The sequence below is a fragment of the Falco punctatus genome (assembly GCF_963210335.1).
Source record: "Falco punctatus genome assembly, chromosome: 4".
Taxonomy (NCBI): domain Eukaryota; kingdom Metazoa; phylum Chordata; class Aves; order Falconiformes; family Falconidae; genus Falco; species Falco punctatus.
The window spans coordinates 92690322-92708826 of NC_137583.1; the positions used below are offsets into that span (position 1 = coordinate 92690322).

General features: G+C 41.7%; 1 protein-coding gene across 1 annotated transcript in view; it reads left to right on the top strand.

Annotated features, from left to right (window-relative positions):
- The first annotated feature begins 231 nt into the window (after positions 1 to 231).
- ITPRID1 (ITPR interacting domain containing 1) overlaps positions 232 to 18505 on the top strand; it is a 48448-nt gene continuing 30174 nt past the window's right edge. Inside the window, exons 1-5 of the mRNA XM_080383270.1 lie at positions 232 to 2512; positions 9934 to 9977; positions 12735 to 12786; positions 13601 to 13687; positions 14280 to 14482. Of these exons, the coding sequence (XP_080239396.1) occupies positions 12755 to 12786; positions 13601 to 13687; positions 14280 to 14482 (322 nt within the window). The 5' untranslated portion in view covers positions 232 to 2512; positions 9934 to 9977; positions 12735 to 12754. The remainder of the gene's footprint in view (positions 2513 to 9933; positions 9978 to 12734; positions 12787 to 13600; positions 13688 to 14279; positions 14483 to 18505) is intronic.

Here is an 18505-nt window from a genome sequence, read left to right on the forward strand (position 1 = left end):
ATACAACCCCACTCTGCACCGCTGCAAGGGGAGGGTGAGGACCTGAAGTCTTGGAGAGCTGTCGGAGTCACACGGAGAGAGCTGCCAGTCCAGGTATTTTCTCCCACTTCAAGTCCCACCTTCCTCCTTCTCCCTTCTTGACCTGCTTGTGGGCTGGTACAGAGAGAGAGAAGGAAAGAGCAGACCCAGGGCTTTATTTCATTTCCAGGTGCTCCAAAAGTGTAGGAAAAGACTGAAGCGTGTGCACACAAAGTCCAATGGTGTTTACACAGGTACCATCAGGTTGGAGCAGTATTTCTGTGTTTAGCACTTGCTCATTTCCCTGTCCCTCTCTCCAGCAGCACATTCACTGAAAGGCCTGACAAAATTTCTCCCGTCGGTAGTTAGCATTAGGGCTGCTGGGAACACCTGAAATAATCATCAGGGTATGTGTAGGTCTGGGTCTGATCATGTTGCTGCACGCCTCTAAAGCCAGTGTCAGGGGTGCATATTACTGTGCTGCTACGGGGTCTGAGCGGGAGTTCCAGGAACGTGCTGAGGTGGGACATCAGGGCAAAGAGGTAACGTAACCCTTTTGCAAAGCTCCCTGTTCTTTGCTCACGGTGTTTCCTCAGGGACACGATGGCAGTGGGCTTGAGTTCCTTGTGAGTGCAGTGTTAGAAAATGTGTCCAGGGCTAGGCATGACACCAGCTGCTGCTTTAGAAGAAAGGAAAAAGTCAAATGAGTCTGGGGCTGAGGCTTCTCTCACTCGCAGACACCAGCAGGAAACAAATCCGCTGCTGTAAGTGGGATTATACTGGTGCAAAGCTACTGTGTTGTGGACCCTTCTGTGGGCAATTGAGGGGTTGGTGGTCCTAATTATCCCTCCATACCCACAGAGAACGGTGGTGTAAAGATGGAGGGAGGTCTGGCTGCACTCTCCTTATCAAAGAAAGCTACTTAGACGGTGCTGGTGTCTTGTCACCAGCTGTGGGCCACTATCCTGAAGTGGGGAGCCAAGAAGAATATCCTGGAATGCTATAGCTGCCCTGGCCCCATCAAAGATGTGCCTAATACAGTGCTAAGGGAGGAAACAATGTTTTTGCCAAATGTCTGATCTACTGTTCTGGTTAATCCATGCCTAAGATCCTTTGGAAAGAAAACCCTTGATTCATGGATGAGGGCTAACTGTTTGTGATCCAGTTCTTTTTTCACTCAAACTGATGGCAATTTGGCCATTTCTGTCCATAGAAGCAGGGTCATACTGTTTATATTCCATGTCAGATGAAATAAAAATGATGTGTGACTATATATCTGGCAAAGCTTAAAGCAATAAAAAAGAATTACTGACAATCTAGCAATTTAATAGACAAACAATCATCTGCAATTTGTTTTAGGGAAACAAGACAATTCCCCTCTTCACTGTTAACTGTACTGTACTGGTTCCCACTAGGTCTGCTTAGGGGACTGCTCATCTTGCTCATTTAACTGAATTTTGTATAAAATTAAGGTACTTTATACAGTACTTCTGCAGAATGAAGAGGACACTCAGCTAGATAAAAACTGCTGCATGAAAGCCCAGCAGTCGTAAGACTTGGCCGCTTCCTATTCCATGCCAGTGTTTGTGGGAATGACTTATTCCAGATTACCAGCATATTGATCCAGATCTAATACCCCAGGGAGGGGGGGGGGAAGCTGAAAAGCTAAATGATCCCCATACCTATCTGTCAGTTATTTCACACTAGGTAGCACCAGAAATGCCATTTGTTCTGCAGATGCATGCTATTCTGCCTCTTCCTTCTCCACCTGCAATGCAACATCCCTTCCACTCCTTCTCTTGGTACCAAGCACAGACTTGGTACCAAAGCTGGTGGCTGTTTTACTTACGATCAGTCACGAGGAAGAACCTGGGACACTCTGTGGCCAGAATATCAAGCTGGGTATCCTTCACTGCTCCTGGTTGTTTGCAATGCAAATGGTAGGCTTTGTCTCAAATAGTGCCATATCCATGGTAACCAAATGAAGACCAGTTTGCATTACTTCCTTACTAAAGTGTAATCCTTCCCCTGGTACATGTGCCAAAGAGGCACACAGACTTAAAGGGACAGCTATATATTTCTTGGAAGCAACTTCTACTTTTTTTTTGCTTTTTTATTTTTTTTCTTTCCCCTACCCTGTTTCAGCTATTGCTGCCCGTACTCCTACACCCTCTCTTTCCCATCTTGTCTTTATTTCTAGAGTTCTCATTGTTAAAAACTAGACTAGTCTGGATTTCTGCTTTCGCTTTGCCTAGAGGCTAAGCAAACAATCATCCATCCAAACTGTCAACTTAAACACTTGGCAAACAGCCTTTCCTTGCCCTTCCTGCTAACTTAAAATAAATAAATAAATAAAAGGGGGTGGAAAGCCAAGCCAAGAACACCAGTTCTTGTCCTCCAGTTTTTCAGGCTTCAGGTCTGTGGCAGAGCAGAGGCACAGATGGAATAATTGCAGGCTGGTGCATTATATTAACAGCTGGATCATGCATTACAGGTTGGAGCTCACCAATTTTTTTCATAGTAGTGGTTAAAAATTTTAGAAAGCCTTTTTATTTTTTTCTCTTCTGAGCTGTAAGATATATTGTAAGAAATATTTTTTTTTTCCTGCTTTTAATTCCAGTTAAAAGAGCTTAATTCCAGATTTACAGAGCTTTGATTTTTTTCATAGCTTCATAGGCTGTCTCTTTTGACCAGCTAGGGTACAGTTTTTAGCAAAAGGACCAGACTCAGACTGAGGGTACTACAAAATTATTGCTGCTGTTACTGTTATCACTGCTGTTTTGTTTCCTTGGTCGTGACAACCTGTGCACTGAATTTATGCACTTTCACTGGCATATCTGGGAGGCTTAAAATACAATTCTCTCTCTCCCTCTTCAGCACAGTCTTCTGCTGTTTCAAAATGGAAACATCTTCAGCTATTGTTATTCAGTGATATCTGTAATGTTTCCTCTTAATTATGAGTGAGCTCACATTGTGATTGGAATGAAGCACGATGATACCATCAGCTTCCAGTGCAGTTATTCAGAGTGAGCAACACTGTCTCAACCAGCCCTAGGACTTCTGCTTTGAAAAGAGTATTCTTTGAATTCAGCTTTGAAGAGCAGATATTGCAGCCTCTGAACAAGAATTTTACCAAAGACTTCATGCAGACAGAAACCTAACCAAATTTATATTTACCAACATATGAGAAAGCTTGAAGTGTTATTACAGCTTTCACTACCTGGCACACTTCCAGGAAAGCTTCATTCTCTGGAGTCACTTCACTTGTGAGTTTTCACATGGATGTTCCAGGGGTGCTTTGAATATCAAACTTGAGTGTCCTTCATTTCTTCCAATGCAAACGTCATATGCATGCTGAAGAGATTAAATACTTTAATATCTTCCCACAGCAGCTACGATTTCAGTGTGCATTAAAACTCAAATGATGATGGGCAGGAAAAGGGGACCTCAACTGCACTTAGATGCCCAAAGTCAGGTCCTAAATTTAAAGACTGAAAAGGTTTTTGTCATCTGCTTATACTTCAGAGTCAGAGAGGAATCCTCAGTCTTCAAGCAGTGGTTTGTCCCAATAAATGGTAACTGAGAAGACTGGATGCTACAGACCAAAAATTATGATTGTTCCTGCCTGAGGGCACCATGCTAGCTGCATCTTTCTTCTTTTTTACTGGGGCAGAGATGGATAGATACTGTGATCTTTCTCTCTGATGGAGCTGCCATAAAACGTGTAGCTGAACCAGAATGCAGAACAAAACTGTTCACATAAATGGCTCCACAATAATAGTATGAAGGATCTTTGGGGTTTTATCTCCCATTCTTTTTTTTTTTTTTTTTTTTTTTTTAGTGGTTACCTAAATGTAGCTATTGATTCAGAAACTGAGTTCATAGAGTTTACAATAGAAAAACTTCTCATCCTAGCTATGGGTTATGAATAAAGCAAATTTTTTCCCTCTTCATTCCATGTTGCAAAAGCTCATTTAGTGTTCTCCTGTAACGTCAAAACAGCCCAGTTACCATAAATATGCTCGGATACTTTTCTGGATGGATATGGAATGTCTTGGGAATTTAAAGGCTTTCCTAAGTCAAAGTATCTGAAATTTGCTGCTACCTTCTAATTCATGTCTGTGTAACGACAAGTTTAGCTGCATGTTTTTCAATATTAAAGTTAACTGTAGGCTGTCTGCTCAAGTGTTGGTGCACCTGGATATGGAGATGTTTGCATTCATAAACGTCTAAAGAAAGTGGATAAATATTAAACAAGTGTGATTGAGGAATCACTTGACAAATGGAAAGGGAAGAGTAATATTAACAGCACTACCCAGTAGGTATCATACAGTGTGAGGAATATGGTGTGAAACTGATGAAGTTCAAGATCCTGTTTCACTGAAACAAACACACTTTACTGTAGTTGGTGGCAAGGAGAATGGTTCTGTTAAATGCTGGCAACTGAAGTGAGACAAATCTGTCTGGGAACCTGCCATAAACTGTTTATGTGTTTTTAAATTTTTAGAAACTTTTCATTTCTTGCATTCTGTAGTAAAGAGCTGGTATAAATTTCTCACTAGTGCAAAGTCCTCAATTTCTACCTTGAAACCTCCTTAGAACAGGGAGGGGGGGAGGGGGGGCATGGGGAGAAGAAAAAAAAAAGAAGAGATTTCCAAGATGTTCTCAGTGTGTTATCAAATGAACAAAACACACAGAACATGGAAACCAGCCAGTCATTCATTCCATCGACAGATTTGCAGAGCTAAATTTGCTTCTGGAGAGCAGTTAGAAATTAAAACACACAGATGATGAGTGGTGCTGGCACCCAAACTGTGATCAAGAGGACACTCTTGCCTGAAAAGATGTACCCTATCAGATTAATCATTATGTGTTAATTAATTTGAAATCAAAAGGATGTCTTCTGCTGTCTATGCACAGGAAATTAATGGTGATAGCACTAATTAAATGTAATGGAAGCTACCTCTATACTTCTCACATCTGGGGCCAAACTCTATTGCCCTTCATGTTGTGTCATTTACAGATCAGTCCTGTTGTAGCATCTTACCCTCGTTGTGCCTTGCTGTAAACGGCTCTGCAAGTCATCAGGCAATGGAGAATCAGGCCAGTGGATTACTCAGCTGGGAAACTAGCTCTGAACTTCGACTTATAACCCCGAGAAGGGGTGTCAGTGCACCTCCTCTGTTGTGAGTTATCCTAACAAGAAAAAAATGTCTTTTCACCTCACTCTCCCCCTTTACTTCCCAAAAACACTACTGTCCTTTCTTTGACCTCCTTCTGCTGCACAAACATTTCTCCTGGCAACTTCTCTGACAGATGGGAGGCTCCATTTCCTAGCAGCTTTTTTCTGTGACCAAATGCAGTGACAGATATTTTCTCACCATACTTGTGTAGCAGCAATGCTCTGACTGGAAGGACTTTGAGAGGCCACAGCAAGCAGACGAGACTCTGGACTCCCTCTGCCAAAGGACCTGGAAGCACAATTCATGCTGTGTATCCCATCCTCTGCACAAAGAACATAGCCTGATCCTTCAGTCTTTTACTTGTGGCTTTTCATTAGTCTCAAGGTCTCCTTAAATTTAATAATAGAAAAGAAACCAGTGGGCGTACCAACCCAATGACAAATGACTAACTACAATGAAAAGTCTAAATTATTTCAAAGAATGTCAAGTATCCTGGTTTATTTGTCCCAAAATTATTCTCAAAAGGGACAGGAAAGCAATTTTTTTCCCCACCCTGTTCATTGGTAGTTGACTTGTAAAATCTTCTGTCTCTGGTGTCACATCTGGGCTGCTGTATGTGACTATAGCAGACCTAGACATTGCTCTTTTGGGTTTTCAAGCCAGGAGAGTCATAAAACTGCTTCTCCTGGCTGCAGTTCACCTTGGTGGATGGGCTTTTTTCTGGGGAAGTGGTGGCAGTGTCCCAGACAGTGCACATCAAGCATCTCAGCAAAGCTAAGTGGAGACGACTTTTCGGTGGCTGCTGAGCTGTGCCTTCCTTGAACCAGTGCTCTCAGGGTCCGACTAAAAGCCTCCCAAATTCGCTTAATTAAAGAGCATTTAATAGGTGTTCCCTTTCAACACCATGCCCACTGATACAAAACCCCTTAAAGCTGCTCTTGTGGGGCTTAATCTATTTTTCTTTCTGAACGTCTTTGACACAGCCTGGTTTCTCTCTCTCATCTTATGCACCCCCTTCTCCCCATCCCTTCTCACCAGCTCAGGAACAACTCCACTTTGATGTGATTAAGAACTGCATTGATGGCTGTGAGAACATTGCCTGACTCGTTTGCTGGAGCAGTTTTCGCAGTCTGAGGGGTAGCAGCTGGACAGCTATGTCAGTGGCATCATACCAAACTCACTTGTGGCTGCAAGCGCATCTGAACAAGTGGGAAAAGGTTAATTTCGGAAAGATATGGGAATCGATAGGGAACAAGATGTTCCTTACCTAGTCATTGCAGAAGACTTTAAAATTTCTGTTACAGTGGTACTGAAAAGAAGAAAAAGAGCATGTTATTGCACTGATGAGGGCACAAGGTCCTGCAGGCCAAAAATCTTACAATTCAAACAGATATCATTGGAAAGAGGCAGCACTATTATATTTGCATTGCACACAGGAAACTGAGGTGCAAAAGAAAGAGGAGATGTGCCCATTCAAGAAGGAACCTGTGTTTCCAGAGTACCAGCCCAGGGATTCAGCCCTAAAAAATAGCATCTCACCACAGGATCAACAATAGAGCTCTCTATTGATTGATAGACACTAAAAGTGCTGCTGATGTTTTATGATAAGTGAGGGTAGGGCATCTTTTTCTTTAGTTTTCAGACTTGCTTTGTGTGATGGTATCAGACCCAGGTCAATGGCCTGGCCATAGCTTTGAGATGGACAAGGGAAGGATTCTGTTGTGCAGCAGAGCACCATGGACTTATGGAGATGAAGAGTCTCCACAGTTAATAAGTTGCAGACCACCCTTTTCCTATGCCACCACTTGGTAAGACTGGAAAAAAGAATTCTGCATATTCTCAGCATCCTGTGGTGACTGAGGATGATGTTATGGGTTTTTTTTTCTGTACTAGTGTGCCTGTACTGTGACTAGCATCTGTGCTTTGATCTTAGTTACTAATCCATTGTCTTTTTTATTCTGTCTTTTGTTCTTGCCCATGGAGGTTCTAGTAGAACCTGCACCTGTTTGTATTTCCTACTGAAATGTTAAATAGGCATAAATCTTTTGTTTCCCCAGGCCAGTCTGGAAGTACCAGATACTTAAACTGATACTGAGCACTTTTGGTTGTGGTTTGCCTCCTTTCTATTGGTTAGATGGGGGGAAATCACCATGCGTGGCAAAATCTGATTTTGTTTTCATCAAAGCCTCACCTTTTTTCTATTGTTCTTCTGCCTGAGTGGATGTGCCGCTTGTCAGGGTACATCAGCTAACAGCTGGGATCGTCTCACCAGCCATCTCAGAGCTCTGTGTTTTGCCCAGGGTTAGGCTGCTGCTTCTGTCAGTGGAGAAAAGGACCTCCAAACAGCTCCTTGCCTCTTCCTCCTAAAGCAGGTGAACAGCCACGGAGGTGCCCTACTCTTTGTATTGATCATAAAGGGAACCTAAAATGCTGGTTTGGAGAAAACATGCTGGCTTACTGGGAGAGCTTAACCTTCAGTGCACCAGTATTGAGCTTTCAGGGTTACAACTAGGCAGAGATTGACAGTCTTAAAGCTACTCTGTTGTTGTGTGCGTTAACAAAAAACAGAGTAACCTTGCAAATACATCTATACTGCATTCTACACATCAAAATTAGATCTCTAAAGACTTGCCTGTAAAGACTTTTGATCGCTGCAGTCTTTCCACGTCTTTTCACTGTGTCAACGAGAGACAGAGAGATACACCATTGAATCCAGGAGGCTGTAATGCAATCAAACCACCGACAGCTTTAAACTATGTCCAACTGAGCCATATTGCATTCACTCCCTTCTCTGTTAGGGAGAGCAAGGCGACTCCTTACACTGATGCTCTCAGTGGCTTCGGCTGAACCTGCAGGGAAAGAAATCTGCTCGTAATTTTTCAGCAATGCGTTCTGAGCCATCTTCGCTTACCTTTCGGTCAAGAAACTGAATGGAAAGGGGGTAGAGCAGGGATCTGTTCTTTGCTGTGCTGGAGCCTTCCTGCCTGCTTGATAAAAAGGAGGAGATACTCCTCCCTCCACACCAGAGTGGACTGTCTTCCCCATTTTAAGATCTGCAGGAACCGTGCATCAAGGTGCAGTCATGCAGAATCAGAAAAACTAGTTTTCCATTTTCATTAGGAGTGCTGGATACTTCCAGAACATAGACGACTGGCAGATAATAAATTGATAATTCAGCATTTTATTTGCTTTCCAAATTTGGTTTAAAACCCCTTCAGATTACTAAAGGAAATGACTAGACCTTGCTCCCAATATTTCTCATGCATTACACGATTCACCAAAAATTAAGCCATATAATAGGGTGGTTAATTGTTACAAACTGATCTGGCAATTCTCTAACTAAGAGCTATGCTTTTACTTTTAGAATACTCCATAGAAGAAAATATTCATCACTGGTTGAATTCTTGTGTTTTGTAAGTTTGAGTCGCATTATTACTTAATTATTTGCTGCCTGACTTCTCCAATAGGAAATATGTCTGCAACATTGAAGCTGCTGTTAAGAAAATTTTGACCCCTGAAAATTCAGAGAAAATATTCTGTTCTGGCTGACTTCAACCAAAATATGAGCTTTTTATTTTGTTGAACTACATTAAAATACTCCTTCACAACTATTCAGTCTGAAATAATGTCTTGCTTACCACCCAGTGACTCATGAGATATGTTCTCAGTGTTCTGTTCATTTCCAGGGTATTCTCTGAAGGATAGCATGTCCCATCATGTGTCTGGATAGCTTTGTGATCAGGCTATCTGCTACACTGTAGGAATTTCACAATGCTCTGTGCCCCAAGGAGAATGTAGGCTGCTGCATGATCATGATTTATTGCTCAAACTGTAGTTACAACTCCATGAAGCAATGTGCTACTATAGGGAAATATAGTTTAACCTTGAACTTACTTAAACTTCAGTGTATTTTGTTCACCAAAATTCTGATATGTTTTAAAACTTTTTGTCCTTCTTCAGGATAAAAATGAAGTCTGAAAAACTGGGATTTCCCATGAACTTTTCAGTATGACTTGACGCATTCACTGCTTAAGCAAATGCAGCTGAAATGTATTTAGTTAGAGGCAGGGTTGCGCCAGACAAGCCACAAATATATAGACACAGCCTTAGGGATGATGTTTGGAAGTATGGTGAGGAGCAAAAAAGTAGCAGTAACCTCACGTAACAGTCACAGCAGCATTTTCCAGTAGGAGGGTAAGGCCAAGTCAGCCAAACTCACGCATTGCAAGGCTGCTGTTACTACTGGTGTCATTAATAATTATCATGTCACCATGCAGACATGGATCAGCTGAGAGCTATCGTACAGCTGCCTCTTATGTGATGCACTGAAAAGGCTTTTACTTCCATTCTTCTCACTCTTGCCCCAGATAAGCTGATTTAATTAGATTCTTAGTAAAATTTAAGTTCAGAAGTGACAGACTTTACTCATGCAGAATGCTGAAATTTCATGGTCTTTGCCTTAAGCGTAAACTCAAGATCTGAATTTCAACATTTATGTTGTTGAAGGGAAAGTTAAGTGACGTTAAGGGGCAGGAAAAAAGATGAGCCTGTGGCTCTATTTTTCTACCAGCCATCCCCGCTCAGCTTCCCCGTGCCCTGAGTGCCCTGTGCTGTGCCTGCCCGTCAGACTGTCTCCCTTACCCTGACCTTGTCCCTTTGCAATAAAGGACGACTGCTCTTTTGCAAGATTTAGTTTCTTTGCCTTTTAAAATGTTTTTATTTTATCTTACAGTCTATCTACAACTGAGGATAAGCTGCAAGTCTAAGAGCAGGCAGGTAAGACAGAACCTCATTTGGCATTTCTAATAAGGACTGCTTAACTGTAAAATACCAAGAACCACAGACCTTGGCAGGGGCAGCTATTGGGAAGATGTAATATTCACGGGTGATATTCATACATAAGTTGTATATTGTTTCCTCTGTTTGGATTTGTAATGAGAAGATTCTCTCATGGATTCTTCAATAGAAAAGTCTCAGGCTCACTGTCTCCACTGGCATGATTTTCTTCTGCTGGGGGAGTGGAGGTTTCCAGGATGAGTTTGAACAGTGATCTGAAAGTTATGCTGCAAGAGTTTCAGATGATTGAAATTCTGCCTGATCTGAATGTAGAACTTGTTGCTTATTCTCATCTACTTTCCTGATCTGCGGAATGTAGTGAATTCAGAGCCTATTTTTTTAGGAAAGGAACCAAAAGTCCAAATCACCTCGCAGTTCCTCACGTATTCCTGAAAATATCCATATTTTTAGTGCTTTTGGAAGCCCCAAATGCTATTTATCAGTGCTTCCATATCTACATTTTTTGGCTATTGGGTTCACAATTAGAAGATGCAGTTCAACAATATGTGATTTAATCTTGTCTCCTGTTAATCAGAGATTACAGAGGCTAAAATGCCTTATCTTCCCTCAAGTATCAGAGGCCACATTTTGCTTAGCAAAATATATTATTCATAAGCAAAGATACACTTAGATGTGCAGTAAACAGAGCACCAATTAGCACCACAGTTGGTTTACAAAGTATTTTTTTGTTTGTTTGTTTGTTTTCATAAGGTTTTCTGACAGCTTTCTAAAGGGCATTATTTCCCCAAAAGTATCTTCCAGTTTGGTAATGAGATTCAGTGTTTCTTGTGTCAGGAACAAAATACTTACACAGATCAGGAAATGTAAATACCGTACCCTCCCCATTACTATTTCTGTGACCTCTGAAATACGAAGAAAACAAACTCTAATATTTCAAAATGTCAAGCTCTCTAATGAGGAATGTCTCATGAGAGTCTTCTCATTAGAGAAAGAAGTGGAGACTCTAACCATGTGTGAAATGGCCCATGTTGCATTACCTGGAGGTGCAAAGTTTGTCCAAGTCACAAGGTAGACATGGGCTCCTGAGCAGTTTACTACTACTTAACAGGTTGAATGGCTTGGCCTTGGTAGTGGTACGTTGGCATGCTCTTGACACATAGAAATACAGGACAGTTCAACTTACTTTAGCCTACAACAAAAGAGAGTTAAGGTGTCACCCCTGATGTTTGCTTGGTTCGAGAGTACAGCTACGCCAGCTACTGCCTGTGACCTGGCTTGTGGTAAACTATCAGGTTCTGCCCATTTGATCTTTTTGGTGACCTGCTACTTCCTTCACCTCCTACAACACCAGATTTCTCATCGTTAAATTATTTACTTAACACCCTGGCCAGTGTTTCACAATGCTAGGTTTTTAATTTGGCAGCACTTGCATTCATTCAGTCCTGACAATATGAGATACTGAGGAAATCACAGCAGCAGCCAGTTTGGGGTATAATGTTCTGTTACAGAGAGGAGTGCCTACATGCTGCTAGGGAAAAATTGTATTAACTCTCACTTTCAGATCTTATTTTTTACATTCTCAAGCATTTTTATAGTGAATCTACAACTTCTGTTGGCACGAGTAGGAAACGGTATACAACAAGTAGCTGATTCTTATTCAAATTATGCTCAGTTTGCTGCTAGAGAGTCTGGTTTATGTTACTGCAGCAAATTACAGGATGTCAGTAACCTTTATGTTCTCAATTTGGATGGATATTCTTGCACTGAGTAAGCCAGAAGGAACTTATGTTAGAATTTATGAGCGGAAGAATAACCCAGTAGAGAATGTGAAAGTATGTTTTTTCCTTCTTTATTGACACAATTTTGTTAAATAGAAAAGAAAACTTTGAAAGTTAGACAAAAAATATTCCTCTTGTGGAATGCTGAAGGATATCTACTACCACTCCTAGGCAAATGCTACCCCAGCTTGCAGAGGATCAATGAGTGTTATTTCGAGGGGAAGTAACAACTACAGACACTGCATCTTTGCATCTTATTTATTCCCATTTCATCATCATGAAATGACAAAATATGCACCTTACAGCTCATAGGTATAGCACACTTGGTGTCCAGTAAACAATGTTATCACTTCTTAGACAAATATTTTCTCCTCCAGAAACTCCTGCAACTGTCCTGCAACTGTCTCACTCCTCTCGCACATTTAGAGCACAATGCAAAGCCCAGAGAAATCACAAATTTTCACAGAACGTCAGTGAATTACACTTTAAAAAACATTATACACACACACAAAGAAGTTGTACCAGTGTGTGCTGGAATGAGAATTTAATATACTTCAGTTGTTTGGTTTTTTACTAAAAAAGCAGGGATTGAAATTTGTTTTCATATTTGCTCTAAGTATATCTTCAATGGCTCTGCAGCAGACAGTGAAAGCCAATTCATAGTGCTCGCTTTTAAATAGCAGGGGCTTAGAGTGCACTGCTACTGGTTTATGAAGTGTACAGGCAGCTATTTTTCCATTCTTATTGACGTGTGTTGTATTTACCTAAGACTAACATACACTGTGAGTTGAGCTTCCCACAATGGTATTATTCTGCAACTTTGCCACTGAGGTTAAAATGTTTCCTTGTCTAATGCAATCAGTCTCTTGGTCTTTTCTTTAGTTTGACACGGTTCTGGTTTGATAGGGGGAAAAAAAGGTAAGAAAATAATTTTTTTATTATTTCTTCTTGTTCGCAGTTTCCTTGTCAGTACCAGAAATGGTACAAATGACTGTGCAAAGCTACAGGAGGTAGGTGCCAGACACTGTAGACATCTGTTATTTTTTCTTCCTTTGTGACAAAAGGAGGCATTTTAGGGGTTTGGGGTGGGCTTTTTTTTTTTTTTTTTTCTTCTCTCAAACTGATAGCTACGGTGTTAGTTCAAAAATCTATGTATCTCTCTAGGCCTGTTTAAGATGTGAGCTGATGGATAACCTGTAATGATAAAAAAGTTATTAATGCAATGCGTCAACTGTGTATAAAAATTTGCTACTGATCTTGATAGGTACGTGTAAGCCTGGGCATAACAAAGCTGTGTTATCTTACCTATGGAGAAAGACTACCGTGCTGCAGGATATTCCTTTTGCAGTGAGCAGGCTCAGGAAAGCCGTTATTTCTCCACAGATTAGCGGATACAAACACATTGAGAAGGGAAGTGCAGGATTGTTCTCAGGTGCCGCTCCTGCTGCTGCAACTCATTGTGCCTTGTCTCTCCAAAACTTTGTTAAGAGCAATTATATCTTTTCAAGTAGGTGGCTAGAGAAACCGTGCTCCCTAAAGGTTCCCCAAAGATTCACCATCTGTCAAAAGTGAGCCATTCTGCCACCTTTATAATTAGCATTTACTGGTACCTCACACCTACGTTCTCACACCTACTGTAACATACTGTTCCCGAGAATACGCACATTGCCACACTCTCATGCCGACTCTTCTTCTAAGGCGTTGCTATTATGTATCATTATAAACCAAGACAAAATGCAAATGTTTACTCTAGGAAAAAATCATAATGACATCCCAAAGGAGCACATGAGTAAACACATTTCATTGTTGCTTTTTTCTAACCAGGTCCCTGCAAGAGTTTTCAGAAAGTCCAGTTATGCCAAGATGCAAGAGTCTCAGCTCTTCCCACTCACTCACTGGTGCACCCAAGAGGTTAGTTATTTCCACGTATTTCCAACTAAGAGTACAAGGTAACAGCCCATCTAGGGATGAACAAATGTGAGTACAATTTTGGATACGCATTCAAGGTCTTGGTTTGTAAAAGGCATGTCCTCATTTATTTTCAACAGGATCAAAACAACCTTCTTAAAAGCAGGTGTCTGACCTCAAATGCATTTGTACCAGTAAAAACCAAAAACCTACCTGAAACTGCAGTGGGCTTTGGACCTCCTGGAAGGCAAAGGGCTGTGAGGTCTTACGGCCGCTGCAGCACGTCTTACCTGTACTGTGTCTGGAGAGAAGTGAGCCTGCAGAGCTGTGAACCTACACCTTTTATTAATGTCCTTCTTGCTAAGCTATCTAGATCCAATGCCACCAGATTCCTCAAGGGAGAGGAACGTGTACTAATCATTTAGCAATGTGGCTGAAAATTACTACTTTCACTTAAGCGGTAGTATCCGTAAGAGGGGAAAAGAAGGGAAGGGAATTATTTAACAAAAATGAGACCATATGATAGCTACTGCAAGAGAAAGAGAAAAGTGGTGCCAAGACAGTGGTGTAAGTAGTCCTAATGTTTTCACCACAGCATCACTGAATGGCTGTCGCTTTGGGAAAAGGATCCGGTGGAGATTCTGCTTGATTTGGGGTTTGGTACAGAAGAACCTGATGTCTGCACTAAAATCCCTCCTCGGTTCCTCAGTGGTGCTTCTGTAGCAAAAGGGATCAACATCCGAGTCTTTTTGGAAGCTCAGAAGCAGCGGATGGACGTCGAGAGGCCAAACCTGTATGGTAAGGAGAGACATTTTGTCAAAAAGAGAATTTTCAGCCATAAATAGTGTGGGGACTTGAGAGGGTAGGGAAGAAGAGGCTTGGGAGAGAAAATCTATCAAAAGGGGACATGTGTTTTGGAGACATTAAGGATCCTCACATACCCCTTTGTGGCAATGATACTTCCTAACGTGACTGAGTTACTGTATAGCTCTCCTCAACTGTGCACCTTGATTTCTGTGCTGAAGCCTCCAACTTGTGGCAGTTCAAAACATAACTGCCCATCCCCTGTAAGACCTACTCTACCACCAGAGGTTATTGTTGGTGTTGCAGAGGCTGCAGAACTGAACATGGGTCCACCGCTTCAGCCACTTAACCGGCAGTGTGTTAACATGTACCCACCATCACTGGTGGGGTAAGCCAATATACAGGATTTTTAATTCAGCCAGGCCAGATGTGAGCTCTCATTCCCTCTTCCCCTTGGTGGGTGCAGAACCTCTCTCACCAAGAAATGTGCAGAGCAGATGACAAGGTCTTAAATTCCCATGACTAGAGCTGCCAGAACTTGTGCATCAGACCCACAAAACCCTAATTAGAAGCTAACCGTTCTGTGGTTCAAATATGCCCTAAGATGTAGATGAGGACCATATTTTAAGTACAATAAAATTACACCATTTAAAGCACACAGTCTTAATTTTTCTTCATTTAGATAGTTTTAGTTCTCATTTTGTGTATTTTGCATTTAGGAAATGAATACAAGGTCCTCACCCTAAAGATATATCTGCATTAAAATAGCATTGTTAATTCACTGGTATATCACCCATCTGAAAAGTCCAATTTTGACATCAGTTCCCCTCATGCTTGCTGCACAGGATAGCCAGATGGCTCTTGAAATCTTCTGTTTACTTAAGATGCTCAGTGAAACAGGATCTCTCACATAGCCCGTGCATTCCCGTTTAGAATTACACCAAGGAAGCTGTATGGATAGAATGAGAATTGAAACAGAAATGTCAGAGCATTGTGGAAAATGTGGGATTTTTTTCTCTCTGTTCTTGTTGGTTTGTTGGGTGGGATTTTTTTTGTGGTTTGTTTTTTGTTGATTTTTTTTTTTTATAGAAAACCCTGTGCACACATTTCAATATTTACAGCAAACTGACACATCAAACAAGTTTCTCGGCTCTCTCTTTCCTTCTCTCTCTGTAACCCCTCTGGGAGAGAGGGAGAGAGGGATCAGAGATAATCAGTATGAGTGGATGGTGGATGGAGACCTCAGGGAAGAAGGCAGAGAACTAGAAGGGAATGAGAGCAGAGAAAGCCTCTGAGGGAAGGAGTTTGCACAGGGAAGGCAGGCAGTGATAAGCCAAGGTGTGAATTTAATGACTCCTCCTGTAGTCATCCTCAATGGGAGCACTCTTAGTACATGTTAATGGCTTATCTGTACGGGGGAGTTGCTGTGAAGTAAGATAAGATTTGAATTTCTGTTTTGGTGGGTGTGATGTCCATCAAAACATACTATCTTGCTTTTGACAGTTTGGGAGGGGGTTTTCACACCATCTGTTTAGGCCTCCTAAGTATGTGCCTGGGCTGGGAACATTTAATCAAGAGAGGTGGGATTCATCCTTCAGAGATACTTACCTCTTCTCTTCTCTTCTCACTAACTACATGTTTCCATATATGCAGTGCTTAACCTCAGCCTGGTTCACTGCACCAAATTATAGGCATTTAGCTAAAGCGCCATCTCATGGAGCTTAATCACTGTAGAGGCTTTCTGTCTCCAGGGCAAGTGGAGATAGTCAGGTGGCACCTGTGAATGGTCATCCAGCCGCTGCTTAAAACACCTCTCAGAGGAAGACAATCTGCCTCAGTGACCATGTAGATAATTTTGCACAAGTACCTCCCTACAGGTGGTGTTCCAGGAGAAGAGTTACAACTAAAAAGGGTTATATCAGGTTCAGCATACAAAAGCCTGAGGAATGGTATTTGTTTGCAGACTGGTGGGTTTTTTCCCCAATATTGCCAGCCTTAGGTTGTCGCAGTGAGGTATAGCAAGAAGGAGGAGTGGAAGATTCATCTTTATTAGATTTTAAAATGGATGACATCTCTAGGGAGGGACCGAACCTCTCTGCCTTCAGTACTAGTACTGTACCTAAATGTTCAGGTATCTAATGAGCCTGCTCTTCTAAAGCAGAAGCCTGTATTCCCTGTAATGACTGTGAGGAGAACAGGTGCTTTTGAAGATCTCCAAAAGACGACCCAAAAAAAGACTCTTCTCTGTAAATTAAATAGAAGGTTCAGGTCTAGAGATGTTCCAGGGCATTTGCCTCTCCATGAACAATACAGGGAAGGCCAGGCTCCTTAATGCTGGAGGCCTGCATTACCAGGGCTTTGAAATGAAAGTTTCACCAAAGTGAGGCAGACCAGGTGCCACCTCCAGAGATTTCAAGACTGTATTGAACCACTATTCCCAGAGATGTGCTGGATTAATTCAGTTCTTGTCACCCTATTTGGTTTATTATCACCGAACGGTTTCAATGCAATGCAGCCTGAATCCCTCTCATTTGTCCCTAGTCCCGGAAAAGGAAGAAGTTGTTTAATCTGAGTTAGTGAACGCCTGAGAGAGGTTATCTCATTGTCCTATGTGCGTGGTCCTATTCTCTGAATCAGCAGAGAAAGTTAATTGATTTAGCATGACAAGTGTTACTCTGAGAGAGATAAGAAGAGCTGGATGGGGCTTGGAGCAACCTGGTCTAGTGGAAGGTGTCCCTGCCCATGGCAGGGGGTGGAACTAGATGATCTTTAAGGTCCCTTCCAACCCAAACCATTCTGTGATTCTATAATAAGGAGAAAGATTATAGGTACGATATGGAGGACAAGAAACCAGGAGGAAAAAAGGAGAGGGAAGTGAGAGGGGCCAAGGACTTCCATAGCAGAGTGATCCCTCTCCACTTCCATATTTCATTAATTTCCTAGTGCAGTCCTTTTCTGTTTCTGTCTGGCTCTGCCCTGCTTCTGATGAATATAGCTTCCTAGACCTCCTTCACTGCTGATTAGACCTTTTAAAATATGTGTGGATTGCTTCAAAGTTACCTGTTAACTGTCCCCTCACTTGGTGCTGTTTCCCCAGCATTGTCAGAGGGAGTATTCAAAAGGTTTAGTTCACAAAAATAAGATGTATTTTCAAAATGTTGGTCAACCTTTCAGTTTCTCAGGCAGATCCAAAAGAAAAGCTTATTCCTCTCCTTTTCCAGTGGTGAAAACTTTATTGACCTCATTATTAGAGGTGATATTTGACTTCCTAACTGAAGAAATAGTCACTTGACAATCAGAAGTTATCTTAAGTGAAAAGTATTATATTTCCGAATATGTTGATGTCCAAATTCTTTGTAAACTTCAAGTTTCTGAATGCCTTAGTTCAGAAATGTTGAAATGTTTTAATCTGATGCTTAATACTAAACCCCACCACCACATTTCAATACCACCTTTCTGTACTGCCATGTATAAATTTACTTGGGGTTTGGTGTCTTCTTTCTGTGGATTTTTCACACTCATTCCTGCCTGTTTAAGCTGCTGCAAGCCTCTGTCCTGGTTTCAGCTGGGACAGAGTTGATTTTGTTCTTAGTAGCTGATACAGTGCTGTGTTTTGGATTTAGCATAAGAATCATGTTGATAACACACTGATGTTTTAGTTGTGGCTGAGTAGCACTTACTCTAAGTCAAGGACATTTTCAGTCTCCCATGCCAGTGAGCACCAGTGAGCAGGTGCACGAGAAGCTGGGAGGGAGCACAGCCAAGGACAGCTGACCCAACTAGCCAAAGGGATATTCCATACCACAGAACATCATGCTTAGTATATAAACAGGGGGGAGTTGGCCAGGGGCTGCTGATCGCTGCTCAGGGACTGGCTGCACATCAGTCAGCAGGCGGTGATCAACTGTATTGTCCATCACTTGCGTTTTTTTCCTTTTGGGTTTTGTTGCTCTCTCCCTCTCTCTCCTTTTCTTCATCACCATCATCATTATTATTTTTCAATTATTACATTGTTCT